Raw genomic sequence first — 21,029 nt, 5'->3', positions numbered from 1 at the left:
GAGTAATTCTCTCTCAAAGCTAGACACTGAGAAAACGGGATGGATATTTTGTAACATGTCAAGCCACTAGAGCTGATATAGGCCGTCTGAGATGAATGATGAACCTGATTTGGGTGATTAGGAATGTGTTAATATCACTTTAAGTGCAGTCACAGATAGATCAGCGGTTATGACAGAACATAATGCGCGAGACGTAAACACTCAAACACAAGAAGCATACATATCCGTTAAGATACCCGTGTGAAAGAGAAAGGATTCCACTGATTTTAAACATCAAAATCTTATTAAATGTCTTGGGGAGGAGTACTACAAGTGTAAAAAAAAAAAAGTAGTATAAAGCCTTTTGTGGTTCCAGAGGGAGCCGTGTGAAGTTTTATAAATTGCCTCAAAGCACTTGGATCTGAAGACAACAAGCTTGAAAATGGAACAAATCTGAGGTGGAGTTAGAAAGAATGAGCTAGCCAGGCTGGGATAGCAGACTGATGTTACATTAACATCAAAATACATGTGTGAAATCTCATACTGGCTAGTACAACAGCTCTTCTACATATGCTATTTTCACCACATACACACACAAAAGGACAAAAAAAAAATTTGCATTTTTATAAATGTAGTGATGCAATTTATCAGAACACCGCGACCATCCACTCAGTTATATAGCAGAGCAATCAAATTTTTTTTTTAAATGAAAACGAGGAAGGGTTGTAAAAGTAGAATTTGGTGCAGAGCTATTGCATTGTATTGTGCTGAGGCTTCGGCTAAATATCTGAAACTGATGCATGGATTTTGATCCGGATTTCTTTTACCTGTTCATCGCGAGTGAGACAGTTTTATAGAAGTGCAAATGTAATTACACCATTAAACCTTCTGAAAAAAAAAATTAAAAATGTAAAACATGTCTGGCTCTCACCCGAGACCAAACTGCTCATAGGCATTCAATTTATGTATTAAAGGGTCATGTATGACTGACTGCGCTTCTGTGTGTGCGTTTGCTTGAGTACGTTCATGCTTGCCTGTGTGCGCCTTTGTGTGTGTGCGTGTCTGTGATTTCCTGTGATAAGCTGAACTTTACTCCCTGACTAAGTGTTTGGTAGTAATGGTCTTGATCCCTGAGTCACACACTGTCTGGGACTGAACCGCTATGCATGTGTGTTTGAGAGAGAGACAGAGAAAGAGAAGCAGAGACTGAGGATGAGAGAGAGAAAGTGAAAGAGAAGTATCAAGGGGGGGTAGTCAGATGAGTGTGGTTTATCGCATCCCAAAACAAACCAGAGGCCTCTGAGTAATAAAAAGGCACTATCTGTCATAGTAAATTCCAAATAGTGGTTGTTGCCTTGCTGCAGTCTCCTGATTATGCTCAGTGGTCTGCCTCTGACAATTATGAAGCCATTAACACTGCGAGTGTGAGTGCACATATGTACACGTGTGTGTGAGTGTGTGTATATATATGTGTGTGTGTCCAAAAGAGAAAGGAGAGAGATACAGAGACGCTATGGCTGCTGATTTGAAGAAATATGCTTTCATTTATTTTATGGCCCTGGAGGCTCCAGTGCCTTACAGCATCAGCCTTCTGGGCTCTCAAACATTAAATTTACATGTTTGCTGCCTTTCTGCTATTGTTACTGATGCCTCTGACCAAATCAGAGACAGTAAGGCACAAAGAAAGAAATGGATTAAGAAACAAATCATACACAAAAGTTACTAGAAAAGGGTGTATACAGACTATCTCGTGTGTCAGCCATTACTGAGCATTTGGCAATCATACACATGCACACACTCTAATGGTTTTGAGCGGTCAGCCCTTTTACACACCACCAAATGAGGAGATGAGCAAAAATGTCTTTACCACCAATCCTATCCAGCATGTCTAATAAGGAAGACCATCCGCTGAATATATAAGAGAAAGATTGTTAAAAGGAACACAGACACGCCACCGGGGAATATACAGTAGAAATCTTTTTGAGACTCTGCAGCAAACGCCCTTAATCAAGTGCAACTATAAATACACACACGATAATTGGAAGAATATGTAGTCTGTGGTATACATTGTCATTAAAACACTCTGAGAATCCAGATTCATTCTCTGTAGTGAGAAATCTGTAAATCTACACTAAGTGGTTGAAATCTTTTATCCGTTTGGGTTGCAGTGATGATTCTACCGAAAACCGCAGTTGGTCTCTGCATCCGTGAATGAAAGTTAAAACTCTGTCTCACAAAGATAAAACAAATATGAACAAGAGCCAGAAATGCCACTCCCTTTTTTGGGTCCAAGCTCGCTTTAGATGCGCAGAAAAAAAAGAGTTGTACTATCAGGTAACCAATAAAAAGCTAAAATTCTTTTTGAGAAACGGTGGATGCCACACCCTGCAGCCTAAAGAGGAATGGGACCACCTAGTGGATGACTCAAACTTCTGTGAAGGCAGCGCCAATGCTGAACAGGATACGTGTGTTTTGGACTAACGTATGCTGCAAGAACGACAAAATCTTCTCCAGTGTAGGCCTTTCTTATTTAAGCAAGGTAATGTCAAGCCACCTTGTGCACACAGTACAAGCGTCCAGGTGCAAAACTGGGTTGCCTGCATATCATATCTGTCACCTATTTAAAACATCTGGCACATTGTGTAATGAAACTGACGAAGCCTTGAACTGTTGAGAAATACCTTATTGAGCAAGACTGAGGAAAGATTTCACTTGGAAAAATACAGATATCCTCAGTTCTCCCCCAAAAGGAGTGTTATTTAATGAAGAATAATGAAACACACAGTGAACATGAAATGTGTTGCTGGCAGTAAATTTTAAAATGGTCCCATTAAATCAACATCAACAACAATAACAAACAACAGAACCCTCTTTTAAGTGGGCAAATAAGTACTGCATTTGGCTTTCCCTCCCAAAGAGACACAGCTAAATGAGATTTTAAAACAAATTAAGCCAACGGTAAATATATGTAATGCCAAATGTAACGCACTGCAACAGCCCAGACCTTTAAGTCAATAACAGCACAAACTAAAATCTAAAATGACCATGGGGTTGAAGCAATATCGTGAAAGATTAAAACGCCTTGTTGAAAAACTTGCAGGTTTTAGGTGATTTATTACCTGACTGTTGCACCAGATTGCATTGTGTTTTACAGGTTTGTTCACTCACATTATTTAGAATATTAGTCAGACTGCAGCGGGCTCAAAGCATCACGAATCCACGAACAATGAACTACAAAACGTGACACCTGTGATAAATACAGATTTCGTGTGAAAGCCGCCCACATATGATATTTTTTGCATAGGAAAATTAAAAACAACAACAACAACAACAACAAAAAGGCACCGTGTGCTACAACCAGGGGGGCGAATTAATCAACCAGTGTTGCATTCGATGTGTAAAGCCAATATCTCTATTTTCTTTCTCTAGGGCCTACCGGTGGTCCATTATGGCCCTGGACTTGGGGACCGCTGCACTATGGGCGGGGGGGGCATTGCTCCTTGTCGGCGTGGTTTTATGGAGGCATGGACAAGAAAGAAAGAAAGAGAAGAGGAGGAGGGGATAAGAATCAGAGGAGGAGGAAAAGAGAGGTGAGAGGTTGCAGATGAGTTGCATGGCATGGGATAGTGATGCTGCTGCATAGGCTCCATCGCTCCATCCCTCCCTCGGAGAGAATGGAAAAAACAAGGAGTGGTTATGTGATTCCCCACATGCAGGGTGAGGAGCGCACAGTGGAGAAAAGGAATAGCGGGGAGGGGGGCGTTTCCCTGCACAGCACAGTCTATTATCACTACACTTGAGCATGGATACGTTGTACAGCATATGGAGCGGCTTTTTCAGCTGACATAAAGGTGGACGTGGCGGTAAGTTAAATGTCTTTGTTTTTTTCGCTTTCATTAACCACGAAAAGCGATTTGGGCACAGTTCGCAGCACGGCGTTGTTGCTCAGGGTCCCGTCACTTTACACTGTCCTGTTTATTAAAGATATTTTGTTGATAATCCCTGAAGTGAAGAAAACAAGACTTGTAGATTTCTGCTTCATTAGCCGCTTTGCAGCACAGCATGGCATGAGATTAACGCCCTATCAATTTGTCGCTGGCACGCTTAAGGATTTGATAACTAAACAGGTTGGTCCCAGCAGCCTCACTCCCAAGTGCCTATCAGATTACTTGATGCGAATTGTACCTGCATGCAGCTTAGGCTAATATTTAACCACAACAGCATGCCAACGTGTCTTCCTCCTTTGTATCCGGTTGGGGGGGGGAGAGGGGAAAAAAAAGAAGAAAGAAAAAAAGAAAAAAGAAAAGATGCTTAAAAATCTCTTTCACGCTCCCTGCAAAGGGTTAAGGATTCAATCCACGCCTGCCACTCTGAACTGGGTTCTCCTTGTCAGTAGAAGCGGATGTATTTACAAACAAAGAAAGCTTAATATCCAAGCCTGTCACGTAGGGGACAGGTGCTGGCTATCTGCAATTTTTACAGTGATGTGTGTGGTTGTCTGGTTATCTGGGCTAGTAGGCCAACTGGAGCCTATGCATTAAGGTTAAAGAAACCAAAGTGTCTCTTTTAAGTTTGTCACTAAAAGTTTGGCCCAAGGCTGATGGGTTGGTTTCTTATTCTGCACTATAGGCTGAATTTTCTGCAATGGCCATCGCTTGGTCGTTTAGTTTTTGTCTGTGTGGTGACTATTAGACCCCACAGTGTAGCAAAAAAGAAAAAAAAATGACTGGAAAGATTTGCTGTTGCAGGCATAAGCATAAACATCCTCATAACAGTGCCTTTAGTTCCAAGCAATTAAGCAGTAATGTGCAAGCAGCAGCTCAGCATCCGCTTAGTCTCTGTCTCCATCTCAAGACTGTCTTGTCTTTGCCCCTGGCACAGCCACTTGTGATTCTGTATCCTATCTGAAATACCAGGTACATTAAAGGATTGATAAGTCTGTTGCATCAGACATAAATATGAAACACAGACCGATTTTCTTTCATTAGGCCCTCCAGCTGGAGCCAGTTCACTTTCAATCAAGTCAATTCAGGAAATGGATTTTCTTATAAATGCGAGCCAGATGTCGTTCGCTGCGAAATGAAGTTCTTACCAAGTCTATGCAGAAATTATTAGAATTATAAAATGTGCATGCGGGGCAACTTCATATGATTGCGAACGTAAAAGGGAGGCGAGAAAAAAAGGCCTGCCTGTCTGTACACTCAAAACTGCTGCCACAGGCACACCCATATGTGAGTGTCTTGCTATCATAGCTTAACCCCCGCATACACGGCTAAAACCACACTGAAGCATGTCTTCAAATTACACGAAGACATTCCAGTGACACCGAGCAGACACAGACCGGTCCTGAGTAGTGAAGAGGGCAGCAGCAGGGTGTATTTTTACACCAGATCTCTGACACCTACGTACATCTCTTCACAGCTCTTGGTGAGAACAGAAGACACGTCCACTTGAGTTGTCATCATCAGCAGCCCAGACATGGACAGTTGGGATGGAGGAAGAGGCAAGATGCGAAGGGGAGAGATGAGGCGAGAAGACTAGAGAAGTATAGGTAATGAGGGAGGCGTCAAGATCTTGTCGATGTGATGGCCCTAGCTAGTTTTGGCACTTCTCGCAGAATGACAGCAGGATAGGAAGTAGACTATCACCAGAGTCTGAGAGGTGAGGGGTTTTGTCAGTGGCAAATGGGAACTTTTGAGGGGTGTCAGGTTCCCTGAAGTGCACCTTTGATAGGTGATTGGTTCATGTGTGTGTGTGCGAATGGATAAACAAGCTGATCCGAGGATAACAAAGGGATAAAAGGGTAAATGCGGGGCAAAGAGAGGGAAGGGCAGCAGAGGGATCACAATGATTAGAGAGGAAAGGTTAAGTGGAAAAGTGAGAGATGAGAGGAAAAAAAGAAAAGAAAAGAGAGTGCATCAAGTCAGGTTTGTAAACTAGTTTGTTTCCGGGGGGAACTGTCTGTGGTGCTGATGTAACCCCACCAACCCGACAACTCCCACCCCCTCTTTTCCCAATGAATCTCCTTCTCCCTCATTCTCTCCTCCTCAGCTATTGACTGACAGCTACTGTGGCTCTAATTGGCAAGTGTGGATAGGGGAGAGTAGAGCTTATTCTCCATGGGACGGACCAAGGAAGAGAGAAAGAGAGTGTGTGTTGAGGTGGGGAGGAGATGGGGGACGTATCCAGGGAAGTGGTCCAACAATAGTTGAGGGGAGAGGAGACAAAGCAAAGGAAGGAGGAAATAGATGGTCGAATGGAGTCGTAAACAGTATGAAGGAAGACAGCGGGTGAGGAGGGGAGGATGGAGGTGAGGACTAAACATCTGTTTGGTAATCACTCTCTCCCCTCAGTGCAGTGTAACACATACTGACACCTATTTGATAATTGGTGAGCCTGCCCTCTCCCTCAGCGCTTGGCTAAATGGTTGCTTGATACTGGGGAGAGCACAGGGACTAGCTGTTGGCAGTGTAATCTGTTTACTTGGTGCAGCTCAGGTAAAGACGCATAGCAGGCTGCCTGCGTGTCTGTGTGTGGATGTATGCGTTGCTGTTGCTTACAGTCGGGTTATCAGTCTAACAGTGTGCTCGAGATGTGACTGCGTGTGTTAAATGCGTATTATAACCTCAGAGCAATGCCGCTCCCTTGTCATTCAAGGATAAAAAATGAAAAAAAAAATGATCTCTTTTGTCTCTTTTATCCCAGGTGCTGTCCTTAAAGATGTGCCTCCACACAGACCTACTTCAACACTGCAATCTTATTCAGAGTGCAGGAGCTGAAGGGAAGCACACAGAAAAGGAAAGTGAGCTCCACAGTCGAGAGGAGAAAGAAAGTAATAGAGGGGAGGAGGTGGGCATTTCTGCTCCTGTCTCGACCACGGGTATTCTTGGGTTGATAATACAGATGTGGATGTTATTGCTTGAGAATACGCGTAGTCGAGCGGAAGCTTTATCATCAGCACTGGACCATAAACAGAACATTGCTCAGAGCCCAGGCAGACACATTTAAATGTATAGTCAAACTGAGGCATTTGGTGATTTTTAATTAAGCACCCAGAGGTGACTTTTTATGGCAAAGGCTTATTTTGTTTAATCAGAAAGGGTTTTTTTATTTTTAAATAGAATCCAATCAGGGCTAGCAGGAGCCCAAATCCAATCCAGCCAATGAAAGGGTTTTATCATCGCAGTTTTATCAACCATGTCAACCCTTTACACCTGTGGAGGAAATGAGTTTGTGTCATTGGCTAGATTCAGCCTCCCCTGCAGAGGTGCTGGTGGGAAAGACTTGTACCATGCCACTAAGCTAAACCCCCAGGCATTAGTTCAGGGAGCTTAACACAAAAGTCTTCAGACTTAGACGTTAATTCCAAATTCTTGATTGCATACCCTTGTCATTCAGTCGTGCACACAAGTGATCCTATAATCTTATCAGTTGATGGGTGTCTTTCACAGACCTTCACACTCTGCACTGAACATTTTCCTGAAGCTGAGCAGAAATTTCAAGTTAAAAGAAAAAAACTAGCCGTGTGTTCCTGGACTTCACATCCCCCAGGCAAGGGGATAATATAATATATTATAACTGTGCATAAGCATCGTACCGCTGCACTTGCAACCACTGTTGCATTCCTATTTTCAAATCTTGCTAAAAATGTGTGTTTGATGCCTGTAGCAGCAACAGTAGACAGTACCACATGAGGACATGTCAAGGCTTGCACCCATGGCTGACATTTCAGCGTTCAGCTCAGCTGACTGGCTGTCACGATGGAGATCCAGACCCACATTCGCGCATACGCTCAAGTGCCTGAATGGTCACATAATCTAGATGCTGGTAGGAAAATCGGGGATTGAGGGATCTCACAAAAATAGGCATATAGATAGATCTCACATATATGACTGCACTCACGGTGCAGCTAGTAGGTTCACTGGGTCCATGTGCCAGTGAGGAAATAAGGGATTGACTGATTTTATGGTTAACTATTTTTAGTCAGAATGATGGATGTTTATGTTCTTTATTGATCAAGCTGAGGTGTGGGTTTGAAAAATTCCCGGACGTTTGGGCGTGCTGATTAATCAGGTAGCAGCTGTGTTCGAATAAAACATTTTACATTTTGGGCGCATTAGCATTATTGCTAAGTATTATAAATTAGAAAATCAGCATTTCATTGCAAATTCAGCAATACATTAGCATCTGGTTATGTCCGTGATAAATTACACCCTTATCATTCACACGATTTCTTACTACTGTGTAAGCAAATCTCTTAAGAGTGTGTAATTATAATTTATACAAATTTCACTCCGAGGTTGCATAAACTTGTTGATTGGGCAAAGCCATTTCTGCGGCTTGGCGTGTATTTGTGTGTGTGCTTCTAAGCAACAAAATGACTATTGTGAGCACAGCTCCAGGTGCCTAGCAACCAAATCGCTCTGTTTCCTTGGCAACAGTTGCCTTGCACTCACTGTGTGGGTGATTGGCAGCCTTGACAACGGAGACGGAGTGACACTTGACCTCGCGTGCTGAATGGGAGAGGAGAAAGAAGAAGCGAGAAATAGAAGAGAGGGGGAGGCAGTGGGAGGGGACGTGCAGAGACAGAGAAGAGACTAAGTGATAATCATTCTCCATTGTAATCATCCTCCAGCATGTTTCATAAGGCGTCGTCAATACCTCTCCAGCTGGGGTCCATCATCAAACACAATACACAGTACAGTGCTCGCATGCATGGACACACTCTTCCTGGGTGGAGAGCCCAGGCAGGCACTCCACATCTCATCTATTATCACTCAGCCCTGCCTGGTGCACAACCTTGCTACACTGTGTCTTCTTTCATTTGTGATCTGCTACATCCTCCGCTCTGTGGGGATGAATGGATACTGGACTCCTAAAATGCGTCACGGTCACAAATGCCACAAGACAGTAGATAAGGAGCTGCACACAGAGACGTTTAATTTGAAATAGGTGCCATCGTTGTCTTTGGGACATTTAAATTGCTGTAATTAATTAAATCAGCGTTTTGGTTTTCTCCATCTTCATTGTGCTGTGCGGGATTTTCTATTTATCAGAAATCGTATTTTTGACTCTGTGTTTAAGGATATCAAAGGATCAAAACTGCACAAACTCAAAAAAACCTTATTTCGCTTTTAGCGCGAAACATACTGTACAATGCAAACCCAGTTTTATAAAGGCTTTGTAAAGTTGTGTAAAGGGCCAATTAAAAATGAAATGCAATTATTTGATGATCATAATGGTACCAACACTTTTCAAAAAAGCTGCAACAAGGTGCTGTTTGCTGCTGTTGTATTTTTTTTAAACAGCTCTCTGTAAACATTTGGGACCGAGGAGACCAAATGCTGCATTTTTGAAAGCAGGGTGTTTTACATTACTTGCTTACATTAAGATTTTAGCTGCTCAGCAAATACAGGCTTCTTTTTTTTATTTTTCTTTGTTTCATAGTGTGCCAAATGTTTATAGTAGGTGACAGCTCTGGACTGCAGGCAGTTCTAGCACCAGGACTCTGTTATTACACAGCATTGCAGTTATAATACATATTGAATGTGGTCTGGCATTGTCTTGCTGAAATAAAACAAGGCTTTCCCTGACAAGATGTTGTCTGGATTGAAGCATATGTTGCTCACTATTAATGGCACCTTAACAGATGTCATTCGCAGAAACGCCTTCCCTTTGGATTGCATGCTAATCACAAATCAGATCACATCCCTCTCCTCTTACCCAAGATGATTTTTTAAATGTTTTTTTTTATCCTTTTTTTCACATGGTAGTTTTAACCCCCATTTGTGGGTGGAGTGATTAACTATATTTCCTAATGATGGTTTCCTAAAATTAGCTGTGCCCATTGTGTATACACTTTTCTGTGGATGCTCTTAATGATATCATGTACCATGAATTATGAAAATCCTGAAATGATTTGTCCTGTGCATTCTGCGACAGTGTGGTGAACTCCCTGTGTTTGCTTCTGAGATGCTAATTGTAACCATTCATGTTACTAATTAACCTCATGAGCACTGACGCGTAATTAATATTTATGCAGTGATTCTATGTAAAGCCTATGGTGTAGCATATGCAAGGTGCCGACGCCCTTTCCAGCATTTATATCTTTAAATAAGTGTTTGCCATTATGCTGTACATACGGTGTGGATTAAACACACGAGTATACGACCGCTGTGAAACTGTGCAAAACACATGTTGCTGCTGTCCAGTTCAAAAAAATAAAAGTTTTAATTTTCATCATTCTGTTGTCTTTGTACCATTTTTAATTAATATTGGCTTTCAAATTATTTCAAAGATAATAATTTGAAATTATAAGACAGCCTTATAAATAAAAAATTTAATGTTTTTTAATGATGCGGGGAAACATCTTTCAATCATTCAACCTTTCAAGGAAGCAAATCTCTTATAATTGTGCTTATATACACAAACACACATAAATCTGACCTGATATTCATCAAAGTCTTCACTCAGTCATGCTGGTTATCATTTTACGTTTCTGTTATTCTGTTGGAATATTTTAATATCGCATAAAATATATAAGGTGGCAAGCCTAATTACTTTTTTAACAATTCTTAGTAAAAACTAATTAAGTCATCTGTCTGTTTGTAGAGCCACCGATTGCCGTAAAAATGTTACAAAAAAATAATCACGTTAATAAGCCAGACTTTAACAGGGTTGTGTGTTTTTTCTCATTAAGATCTGGACAATGTGGTTTATTTGGAGGCAAGCCCACACACACACATTCTTGCTTCCATAAATACTTATTAGCACCCCAAGTGTTTATGAACATGTGGGTGAAAACCATCTTAACAAATCCAAGAATTTGTTTTTGTAATATTTACTAAGCTACAGTAGCATGCTGTTTCTAGAATTTACAGAGTATTTCTGCAAAATGAAACTGCTTCTTCCCATTAAGCGGCAGACGCGAGATCAACAGGACAGGTAAGTCAGAAAACATAACATCATACTGCTTGGATTTGGAATTTTCATCAGATTTGTGGAGCGTAAAGAAAAATTTAATAATGATGGGGTTACCCTTAAGTCTCTACCACAGGATCAAAATCAAACATATCCATTAAGTAAACATTAAACAGAACAGCTCTGATTCATGATACCCAAAACAGATGGCTGTGTAGGAGAGTGTCATTGAGCATAAACTACTGACTTCAAGGCATCGAAATACTGTACATTACTGCATATACATGCCCATTAAAAGAACATTTATGCTTCTTAAAATTATTTTATTTCATGAACATATAACCTGAAGACATCACAAACAGAGAAACTGAATGGATTAAAAACATTTTAAAACTCATGAACTCAGCAGCTCAGCGTGAATCTTGAACATCTTGTTCCTCTCCAGAGTGGAATGACCTAATGCTGTGACACAGATGTCTGAGTGATTGCATTATGACCAGAATCTGTAACATCATACTTAAATCTGAGTAATCATTATAGATTACACACACACATACACACAAAGCTCATGATTAGCTATTTCAGTGACATTTTCCAGCACTGCAGTTGGACTGAACAAACATCCGGCTCAAGATTCCTCATACCCAGAGTGTATAAATCATAAAAAAAGACCATTTTTACTCTTCAACTAGATCGTGTTGCTTGTGTCAGACTGTGAAAAACTGTAGGAATAATACTCAAGTGTTGTCCATTTTAAAATCAACCTACTCACCATATTCATAGTTTCTTTCATGATACAAATATTCATATTAAAATATTCAAATGCTAAGATGTGGATATGTTCGCTTGCATAATCTTTTGTATTTCTTAGATAGCTCTAGCAGTTAGAAACTAAATACCTGGAAGCATTTTTTCAATGCAAAATACTTTATTTTAAAAGAATGGACCTAGATGATCACCAGTAAGGTCCCCCCCACCCCCAAAAAGCTGTATTTTTAAAACAGACAGCTCTGCTAAATGTGTGAAGATAAATCAGGGTACAGTGCACAGAACAAATTATGTAATAAATCTCAAGAGTCAAAACTAGAGTTGTGAGCTGAAACCTTAAACAGAAAGGGGAGAACTCTTCACCACCTTTCTGACAGGTGTAGAGACAAAGCGCAACATGTCATACTCTGAAAATCAGGCCTGCTAGAAGGAAAACAGCCGGCCTCACAATATGCAACAAAATGCCTGTAGCTAGCTAAAATAGATTAGATTTTACTATCAGGTTAATTATTGTAGCATCCATGTCTAGTTAGCTGTTAGAAAGTTAATGCTAGGTATGTGTTGGCAACAGAGTACCCACAAATTTGACATTTGGATATTTTATTTATCAGTAGTTGCACATTTTCCCCCATTTCTGCTGCAGATTCAAGCTCAGTTTTTTGTTTGGCAGCTTATAAAGAGTTCAAGAACCTGCAAACTGGCCTTCGGGCAATTGACAGCTTTTTGTGAACAGGAACGAGTGACAAGCATGCACCAAGCAATGCAAAAAAAAAAAAGAAAAAAAAAAGGTTTTCCTCTTCAGTGTGGGTAGAACTTAACTGCGCTCTGTTTCTAACCATTTTCATGAGTTCTATTGATTGGCTGCTTCACAGGCGTCTATCCAATCACTGTACACATCAACTGGCTCTGACAGATCTGAAGAAGAATGTATTAAGGATAAAAAACGATGCTGTTGCTTAAAAACAAAAGTATCCATAGACAGAGAATGACTTGAACTTTAAAAATCAATACAAAGTTCCAGTTATTACAATGTGTTTGAGCAAATCACATTCTGAAGCCAGGTTATTTATCAGAAGTAAAATAAACTAATTAACATTTTCCAAAGGTCTCCTGCCTTTCTAAGCTTGTACCAGTACTCTTTTATTACTCTGATAAAATTAAACAGTTCCTCATATTGGTCTCAGACAACACAGAGATGGAAAAATGACGTGAGCTGCTGTTGTTTAAAGTATAACAATATAGTTTGATTATATAATCTTTATTTAAAGTCAGCCTACAACCTCTTTTTTCCTAAAAATGTAACCTCGTCTTCCAGCCGTCAGCAACCGAAGTAATTCAGTCATTTGATATCATTAAATTGCCCATATGATCTACAATTAGGCTCTCAAGATATCTGATTTAATCTATGTGGTTACTGTGGCCAAGTGAAAACAACATAACGGTATTATTCTTTTATCTACTAAGAATTTCCAAACACCAAAACAAATACTGATTTAGTTATGTACCAGTTAGTTTTTAGGTGGACTTACTACATAGTCAACCTGAGATAGGTTAGAAGCTATGGTCACGTGCACAGTATATGAAAGAGACACTATCTCATTTCAGTGATGTGGTCAGGCAATGAATGCAAATGCTGACACTGACTTTTAAGCCAGGTTTCCCAAGACAAGCTATTAGTAAAACATATAGGGCCTTACAAAGAAAGAAAGAAATGACCAACAACCTGACCACCTGCATATGTATGACCAAGATTTTAGCCTAATGCCACTCTATATTATTCAAAGAGGCAGTATACAACGAACAAAGCTCAATAAAGACAGAGTTTCTTTGCTTTAACGTGCTTGTAAAAGACTATAACCCTAGACAACCATTGTTGTGATGCACGTTATAAACTTTCTCCATTAAGGGTGTTCTGCTTCAGGCTCTGTGGGCGCTCACATAAAATCATGTGGCTTTTCTTCCACGTGAAATGATACCTGTGAGTGCCACCTACACTTCACAGATGTTATCAGATGATGACAATAAAATGCTGTCTAAAAATCCGCCAAGAATATAAAACGTATAACAGTAAAGAACAAGACTGGTACAAAAAAAAAAAAAGTCAGGAGATTATTCCTGCGGAAAATCTTGGGATTAATCGCACAGAGCGGTAAAACAAACACTTTAAATTAAGTTATTATATAATAACCGCATGAGCCTCAGTGCCATTTTAACCCTACGCCACAACCTTCTAGGTAACTTGATGTGCACCTCCAGAGAAATGCAACCAAATGTCGGATCAACACATACCACCATTACTTTGATGGGGTGCATGGTTGCAGTGCAGGGATAAAATGAGTTTCTGGTTACAACGTAAGCTAGGACGTAGATTTCCTGCAGAAGAATAAATCAATTTTAAGAATAACTGAATTTTACACCAAAACTCTAAAGATAACCTGCTCTCAACCAGGTTGTGTGTTCAGCATAGGTTTTTATCAAGGTAAAACAAGGACCACTTTTGTGACACAGAAAACTCTGACTTTAAGCGCAACACTAAGCCATTAAACTGGTTTCATAGTACATCCCTATGAACTTCCATAACCCCTGAATAATGTATGAGCTAATATTTTATTTTGTCAAACTACTTTTCCTCATATAAAAAACAAATTTAAATGTGCAAAGACAATAAAATAACAAGAAACTGCTCTGCCTTATATTTGCTTTGCTGCTGTATGAGAAAGAGAGCTGCCACCTAAAACTCAATAAGGATACAGGTAATGGGGGTCTGGAACTCCTCCAAGCAGACTGTACATGATATTATCCCAGTGTTTCTGCTTCTCTCCCTGTTGAAAGACAAAGCGAGAAGAAGCGTCAGAGACCACCAATCACCTAAGAAATCTACCTACGAACCATAGACCAGGTGTGTTTAGGTGGGCACTATACATTTTGACATCACATGACTTCTCGTGGTTGCAGAAAGGACATGTGAACTGAGTTTCCAGATCCCCCGTCATCTTCTTCTTTGGAGGAGGCTTTCTTTTGGATTTGCGACGACCCATTGTACACAAAGGGAATCGAGTCTGAGTGAAAGAAGCATAAATCACACTGCTTCAACAAAGACAGCAAGTACACTGGACCAACAGCACCATATATATGTGAGAATACTTGCTAAAAGAACAACACCAGCTGGCAGTTGCTGCTGCTGCCCCACACTGTAGTTAACAGGCTAACGTTAGCATGTTTGTTGTTGCTCTCTCGTGCAATACATATCGTCTTGCGATAAAAAAAAATAAAAAAAAAACTAATTAATGCTATATTCTATTTCATTATACCTCAACTATCCCCACATATTAAACACACAATGACCGGTAAACGTTATGTATTAATAGTTTACGGGTGTTTACCTCTTCTTGTTGAAAACACACGTTACCGTTTTGCGGAAACGGCTTCCGTTGGCTCCAGCACCCGTAATTCTTCGCGTTACGTAATTGGAGAAGAGCGTGAGTGTCATGGCCTGCTATTGGCTAGCTGACATGTCTGTTAAGTGCCTGATAGTGACGACAAAGATCTTGGCGCTGCCTATTCCCACGTGGTGGCGACAGAAGCTTGTTCAGGTTTGCTTTTGTTTTTTTTAAAGAAATAAAATAAAATAAAAACCTCAGTTTTGCTGTTTTGACATATGCTCCACATCTCGCACGGCTAATGCTGGTTAAACTGTGCTTGCGTGCGTCGAATTCTTGTCAGAAACAGTAGCTCAACACTGTTAAGATGCAGGTTTGATTCACTCAGTTCAGCTTGGTTAACCGATTAAGGGAGCTAATTTGCACTCTACTGGTTAAAGCCGAAAACAAAGTGCAGTGAAAAACAGTTTGTTTGGCATATTTGTCACACTTACATGTTTCAGATCATTTTTAAAATTTTTAGACAAAGATAACCCTAGTAAGGGTATGAAAGCCTGACATCTTTAAGAACTGCAGCACTCTCATCAGACTGAGATAATTCCTGTTGTTTCATATTTGGCGCTCATGGGCATGTGGATGTGTGTTTTGTGTGATTTACCTTTTATGAGATATTGTATTGTTTATTTTATTGTTGTTATAGTTATTTGTAATGTAACCTACCAAGTGACTGGAGGCGAAGATTAGCTTTAAGCTAACTTTGATATAATGTATCATAATGGCAATATTTATGTTAATATTGTACATCATTTAGTTTCAAATAAAATCAATAGAGCATATAGTAAAATAAAATGTTTAAATGATAATTTAATTTATTAAAGTGGGGAGTTATCTAAACCTACCTGGCCCTGTGTGAAAAGAATAATTGTCCCCTAAGTCTAATAACTGGTTTTTCCACCCTTGGCATCAATAACTACAATGAGGCGTTTGAGATACCTGGCAGTGAGACTTTAACTTTACCGTGGAGGAATTTTGGCTAGCTCTAAATTCATCCAAACTGAAGGGTTTTAAGCATAAACAGTCTAAGGTCATGTCAAAGCATCTCGATTTGCTTTAAATCTGGACTTTGGAGGTGGACTTGCTGATATGTTTCAGATCATTGTCTTCCTGCATAACCTAATTGCGATTGAACTTCAGGGCATGAACTGCAGGCCAGACATTCTCCTTCAGGATTTTCTGGTAAAGAGGAGAATTAATGGTTCAATCAATTACTGCAAGTCATCTAGATCCTGAAGCACCAAAGCAACTCAAACCATCACACTACCACCACCATGTTCGACTGTCAGTATGATGTTTTTTTTAATGAACTGCTGTGTTATGTTTACATCAGATGTAACTTTACCCAAACTTTTGTCTCATCAGTCTACATAATATTTTCCCAAAAGTATTTGAGATAATCAAGATCCTTTTATGGCAAATATGAAACAAGCCTTAGTTTTCAAGCTACATGTGTTAAATGTATGCGTTATCTTAGCAGCGTTCATAGAGGTTTCCTACAGAGTTGAAGATGTTCTGTATTTTTTTTTAAAAAACATTGTGGAGCTACAAACATTGCACTACTGATCTAATGAGGGGTGAGACGAGAAAATAAGAAAAGGTTGTTTATAAGGGCATGAATCCTCAGAACTGATAAGCTGGAGTCCTCCACAATTTAGCTTGTTTTACAGCTGAACACATACATAAAACAAATGGTACAATTATTATACTGTATGAAATATGTGTTAAAGAGGCTACATTAAAACGCGTTATGATCATGCATGAGGACAAGCACGTTTTCATTATGCTATACATTTGGTTCTTAAAGTTATTTTCTTTACATGGTAGCAATGTGGACAGTAAAGGTGGTCAGCCTGGGAGTGGTGGGCCTCTCCCTCAGTCTGGAGCTGCTCTTTTGGCTCTTCAGTCGTCGCCGGTCTGAAAGAGTCACCAATAAGGTCCTCTTCTTCCCCTCAAAGGTGGCTTGTGTGGAGCACATCTTCTCTCCCACGTTACCTCAGTAAGTGGAACATCAGTGAGACTTGATGTAATTATTGTTTTCCTATATCGCTGCCAAAAGTGTTATAATGTCTGTTAACTTCACCTCTTTTTAAAATCATGTTTTATCTGCTTAAGTATTTTTTTCGCATGTAATGAACCCTGAAAGCTAAACTTTACTTAAGTGGTCATGAATTATGACAGGTGATCTTTTGTTTTCTGCTCTTCCAGCTCCCATGTCTGCTCATTGCCTCATGGTGTAGACACCTCTTTCTCTCGACTTCTCCGCTACATCCTGTCTGCTTGCTCTTCTCTGGACTTGTGTCTTTTTTCTTTTTCCAACATGGATCTCAGTAGGGCTGTACTGCTGCTGCATAGCAGGGGTGTAACCATCCGAGTCCTCACTGACAGGGTCTACTCAGCCATCAGTGGCTCCCAGATCGGCGTCCTCCGCAAAGCCGGTAAGGGAGGAGATATATTTTTTCTATATATGAAATGTTTTTGAAGCATACATATATATTGTAACTTGAGTCAGTGTGTGACTCAGGGTGCTATTGTTGCAAAGTGTCTCATAAATCTCACACAGGCCACTGAGACATACTGTATGTAGTCCTTTGGGGGGTGTTATTGGTTTAAAACAGTCACACTAACCTCTGAGATCATTATTATAGACACATTTCTTTTGAGATACGAGAAGGATGACTCAGGTCCTGCTCAAGAAATGGTGCTCAGTTTATGTTCTTTGACTTTAAGTGTCATTGTTACTATCACTGGGTTCCTTAGTTGTGATTAGAGAGAGATAAAAGGAGCTGTCTGTGTGAATGGAGGTTGCCGCTACAAGCCCTCCTATGAGTCAGACTAATCATTCTCTGAAAGATTTTGTGTCACGTGTCTGACTCATGCTGTCTCACTTTCTCTGCAGCCCACTCTGCATTTAATAGATTACTCCAGCCATATATCAGCCTCTGGAAACATATATCAACAATATCCCTTTTACTGCTGAACTTAGGGTCCTGTCGTCAGTAAGCTAGAAAAAAAAAAAACCCACACAATTATTTCCACAAACCAATCAGCAAAACCTTTCCATTTTTGATTTGTCTGCCCTAATAAGTCTGAGCCGTCTCTTTGCAGCTTTTTGCACTTAGCTAACTAACTATATATCACACCTATATTTGATTGAGTCTGTCCCTTTTCTTCTGTTTCTGTCCCTTATGCGCTCTCGCTCATACTCTTTGAACCATTGCTGTACATCCACTGGTGAAAATGACACTGTCTTCACCAGTGTATTTTATTTTCCAACTGCAGGGCATTGGAGATCTTTGTGGTTCTTTAATGAGACACTCAACTTTAATACAGTGTAACCCTTTTTATTTATTTTTTATTTTTTGCAAGACAGAGGCTTTAAGTAAGAATTAAGTAAGTGCAAAACTGGCAGCCAGACAGCAAAGTGTGTCCCTTCAGAGAGAAAGTCTGTGTGTTTTTGTGTGTATGTGTGTGTTGACTGCAAATCACACGAAAACCACTTTGGCACAAAGAACAGTCAACTTCTCTTTTCTTATTAGTATATTTCATCATTATCTTGTGGAGCTTCTTGAACCGCTGTACATAAATAAAGCACAGGGGTAAAAGTTATCATCACTTGAGATAGTCAAGAGTTCATTTGTTAAACATTTCAACAAGGATGATAAAACAGATTCTGAAAAAGATCTTGTCTTTCCTCAGTTTGCTAAAAAGCCATTTCTGGTAATGTGTTTTTTTAAAGAGGCATGCACTTGCCAAATTCAAGAGAAGATTTGCATGACTAATCTCTGAGAGTAATCTGCAGGCCAATCTAAAAATTAGCGGTCTGCCGGGTAATGCAAACTGAGATCCAACATCCTCCTTATGATCATTTCCGTACAACACAACTGAAGAACAGAAACACTTAATGCATTAAAAAAACTCGGTCTCAGTGCTGTAGTTTAGATCAGAATGTTTTACATTTTTTACTTTATATTGCCTGTTTTAAACCCACAAGTTTTCTGTGTTGCAGTGCAAATGAGTTATGTTTGACTTTCAGATGCACATAACAGTCACATTTACAAAAAATATACAGATATACAGTCTTTGCATGTTATATATGTTTTTTATATTCCAAGAAAAGGTAACCATAATGGAAATAAGTACTGAGTGTCCTAAATATTTAATGAGAGGCTGATGTGGTGTTAGGTAATCCTATATGTGGTCAAAGCGCGCAGGTTTTAATGCGGTTGCATTTCGTCTGCTTACAATACCTTTGTATTTTACAGGTCCTCTGGGTCCTCAGTTTTCCACACCATCCATTTAGAAACACATATGTAACAGTCTTTCAATCTTTAAAGGTGTAGCACTAAAGAGATCGTTACATACATATTGTACTTTTAAAAACCACCATTTTCCCTTGTGAGGCGCATTGAATTTTTGTGCAGAATTTCACAGTAAGTAGATGAAGGGAAACAAGCGCTGTATACTGTAAGGCATTAAAGAGTTTCCCTTCCTTCCTCCTGCCTGTCCACCCTCTGCTCCCCAGGGATCTGCGTGCGGTGCGATGTGAGCGCCGTCCACATGCATCACAAGTTTGCAGTGGTGGATGGCCGCATGCTCATCACCGGCTCCCTCAACTGGACGCTGACAGCAGTGCAGAGCAACATGGAGAACATCATCATCACCGAGGAGCCTGACCTGGTTCAGCCTTTCGTCAAGGAGTTCTGCAGGCTATGGGGGCTCAATGATTCGGCCCAGGACCTCAATTCAGTGACTGATTAGCCATAATGAATACTGAGTGAGGTTTCAAAAAAGTGTCCTTTTCTTTTTCTCCAGAGGCTATGTTTAAGTTTCGGGATACTTCATTCATGTTAATGTAACAGCATTACTGTCTGTAGATAACAGGAGTATTAAAAGTTAGATTTTTTTATGTTTATGACTCATAACACTGTTATGTGATTTAGCTGGCTAAGTGTGAAGTTAAAGGTTTTGGGGTTTTAGATGAAAACAAAGCCTTTGAGGTGCTAACTGCTTGACTGGCCTGCTGTTGTTCCACTGCTTTTCACAACCCTGTAACATTAATGTGTTGAAGTTCTACAATGTTTTTTCTTTGTAAAGTGTATTCCTCTGTTTTAGGATCTGAATACTTGTTTTTTTGTTTGTTATTGTACTTTATATATTCAGTGTTGTTTTTTATAGGTTTTGTCACAGGTTGACAAAAGTTATTAATAAAATTAGCTTTTTTTAGGATCTTATCAGGCTGACGTTGTTTCTCATTTAAAAAATAATAGGTGGTTCCTTCCTTGGAAGTAAAGAGAAAATCTATAATATAGATTGTGTTTAATGTCCTTTGTCAAATCTACATACGGTTCTTTGTTTATAGTGCAAATAAGAGTTGTTTATTATAGTTTGTTATTGCAGGCAAACACCAATAAAAGTTGAATAAAAGTCTTTGTTTGTTGTAAAAATGATCCTGTAGGTAGGTGTAGGGTTCTTCCTTTCTGACATGATTCACTTCATTTCACCAGAAGCGTTTTGTAACAGTAACATCACTTGAGATTTCCCAACGAGTGAAGATAATCGGGTCGGGACATGATTAATGTGCCCTGGTGTGCATGACTACTTGCTCATAGTCAGGCTGATGCATGTAAATAAAGACCACAGCTGGTTTGTGTGACCTAACACTTGAAGTGTTTTAGAGGGTTATATTTTGAAGTGCAGTTTAGTAAATGGTAAGAGGAAAGAGCTACTTTTCCTTTATTCACACAAGGGTTCCCCACAGCTGGTAGCTCCACAAAATCAGACACTATATTTTATTCAGCGTGTCGGTGTCCAGTAAACCTGGGAGCTCATGAGATTTGGATGCCTAACTGTTGCACAAGTCAACACATTATGTAGCGCCCCTGGGAATTTTGTTTATTTATTTTTATAGTTTTGTATTTTTTACTT

At 39.8% G+C, this 21,029-nt stretch overlaps 2 protein-coding genes and 1 long non-coding RNA gene across 6 annotated transcripts; 2 read left to right on the top strand and 1 right to left on the bottom strand.

Annotated features, from left to right (window-relative positions):
- Positions 1-3,351: 3,351 nt before the first annotated feature.
- On the top strand, positions 3,352-11,885 carry LOC102077431 (uncharacterized). The gene is made up of 2 exons (XR_003220403.1): positions 3,352-3,842; positions 5,401-11,885. It is a non-coding gene; the product is annotated as an uncharacterized LOC102077431 (long non-coding RNA).
- LOC100701647 (transcription elongation factor 1 homolog) lies at positions 11,390-15,164 on the bottom strand. Its single transcript, XM_003447889.5, has 4 exons — positions 15,051-15,164; positions 14,590-14,726; positions 14,419-14,489; positions 11,390-12,582 (listed from the first exon to the last, which is right to left on the bottom strand). The coding sequence occupies exons 2-4, from the start codon at positions 14,703-14,705 to the stop codon at positions 12,518-12,520; spliced, it is 252 nt and encodes an 83-aa protein (XP_003447937.1). The 5' UTR covers positions 14,706-14,726; positions 15,051-15,164; the 3' UTR covers positions 11,390-12,517.
- pld6 (phospholipase D family, member 6) lies at positions 14,664-20,531 on the top strand. Of its 4 annotated transcripts, none has more exons than XM_005469927.3 (4): positions 14,664-14,801; positions 16,929-17,100; positions 17,310-17,539; positions 19,627-20,531. In XM_005469927.3, exons 2-4 carry the CDS (start codon positions 16,931-16,933, stop codon positions 19,860-19,862), a joined length of 636 nt encoding a protein of 211 aa, XP_005469984.1. In that variant the 5' UTR covers positions 14,664-14,801; positions 16,929-16,930; the 3' UTR covers positions 19,863-20,531. The 4 variants fall into 4 exon arrangements, with proteins under 4 accessions (XP_005469984.1, XP_025763570.1, XP_005469985.1 ...); XM_025907785.1 differs by lacking the exon at positions 14,664-14,801 and adding an exon at positions 15,123-15,260 and having other exon boundaries at positions 17,436-17,539; XM_005469928.3 differs by lacking the exon at positions 14,664-14,801 and adding an exon at positions 15,123-15,260 and having other exon boundaries at positions 17,433-17,539.
- Positions 20,532-21,029: the final 498 nt, after the last annotated feature.

Source organism: Oreochromis niloticus, linkage group LG6, assembly GCF_001858045.2.
Source record: "Oreochromis niloticus isolate F11D_XX linkage group LG6, O_niloticus_UMD_NMBU, whole genome shotgun sequence".
In the NCBI taxonomy this organism is placed as follows: Eukaryota; Metazoa; Chordata; class Actinopteri; order Cichliformes; family Cichlidae; genus Oreochromis; species Oreochromis niloticus.
Note: the sequence above shows the minus strand (reverse complement) of the source record. Positions and strands in the feature narration are given on the sequence as shown.

Excerpts from the sequence above, each read along its gene's own strand:
- LOC100701647 (XM_003447889.5), bottom strand. The coding sequence starts at position 14,705 with ATGGGTCGTCGCAAATCCAAAAGAAAGCCTCCTCCAAAGAAGAAGATG. Across the intron at positions 14,490-14,589 it reads AAGTCATGTGATGTCAAAAT|GGAGAGAAGCAGAAACACTG; the intron begins GTATAGTGCCCA and ends GTCTTTCAACAG. Across the intron at positions 12,583-14,418 it reads GTTCCAGACCCCCATTACCT|ATCTGTCAGAGCCAGTTGAT; the intron begins GTATCCTTATTG and ends ATTCTTCTTCAG.
- pld6 (XM_005469927.3), top strand. The coding sequence starts at position 16,931 with ATGTGGACAGTAAAGGTGGTCAGCCTGGGAGTGGTGGGCCTCTCCCTC. Across the intron at positions 17,101-17,309 it reads TTCTCTCCCACGTTACCTCA|CTCCCATGTCTGCTCATTGC; the intron begins GTAAGTGGAACA and ends CTGCTCTTCCAG. Across the intron at positions 17,540-19,626 it reads CGGCGTCCTCCGCAAAGCCG|GGATCTGCGTGCGGTGCGAT; the intron begins GTAAGGGAGGAG and ends TCTGCTCCCCAG.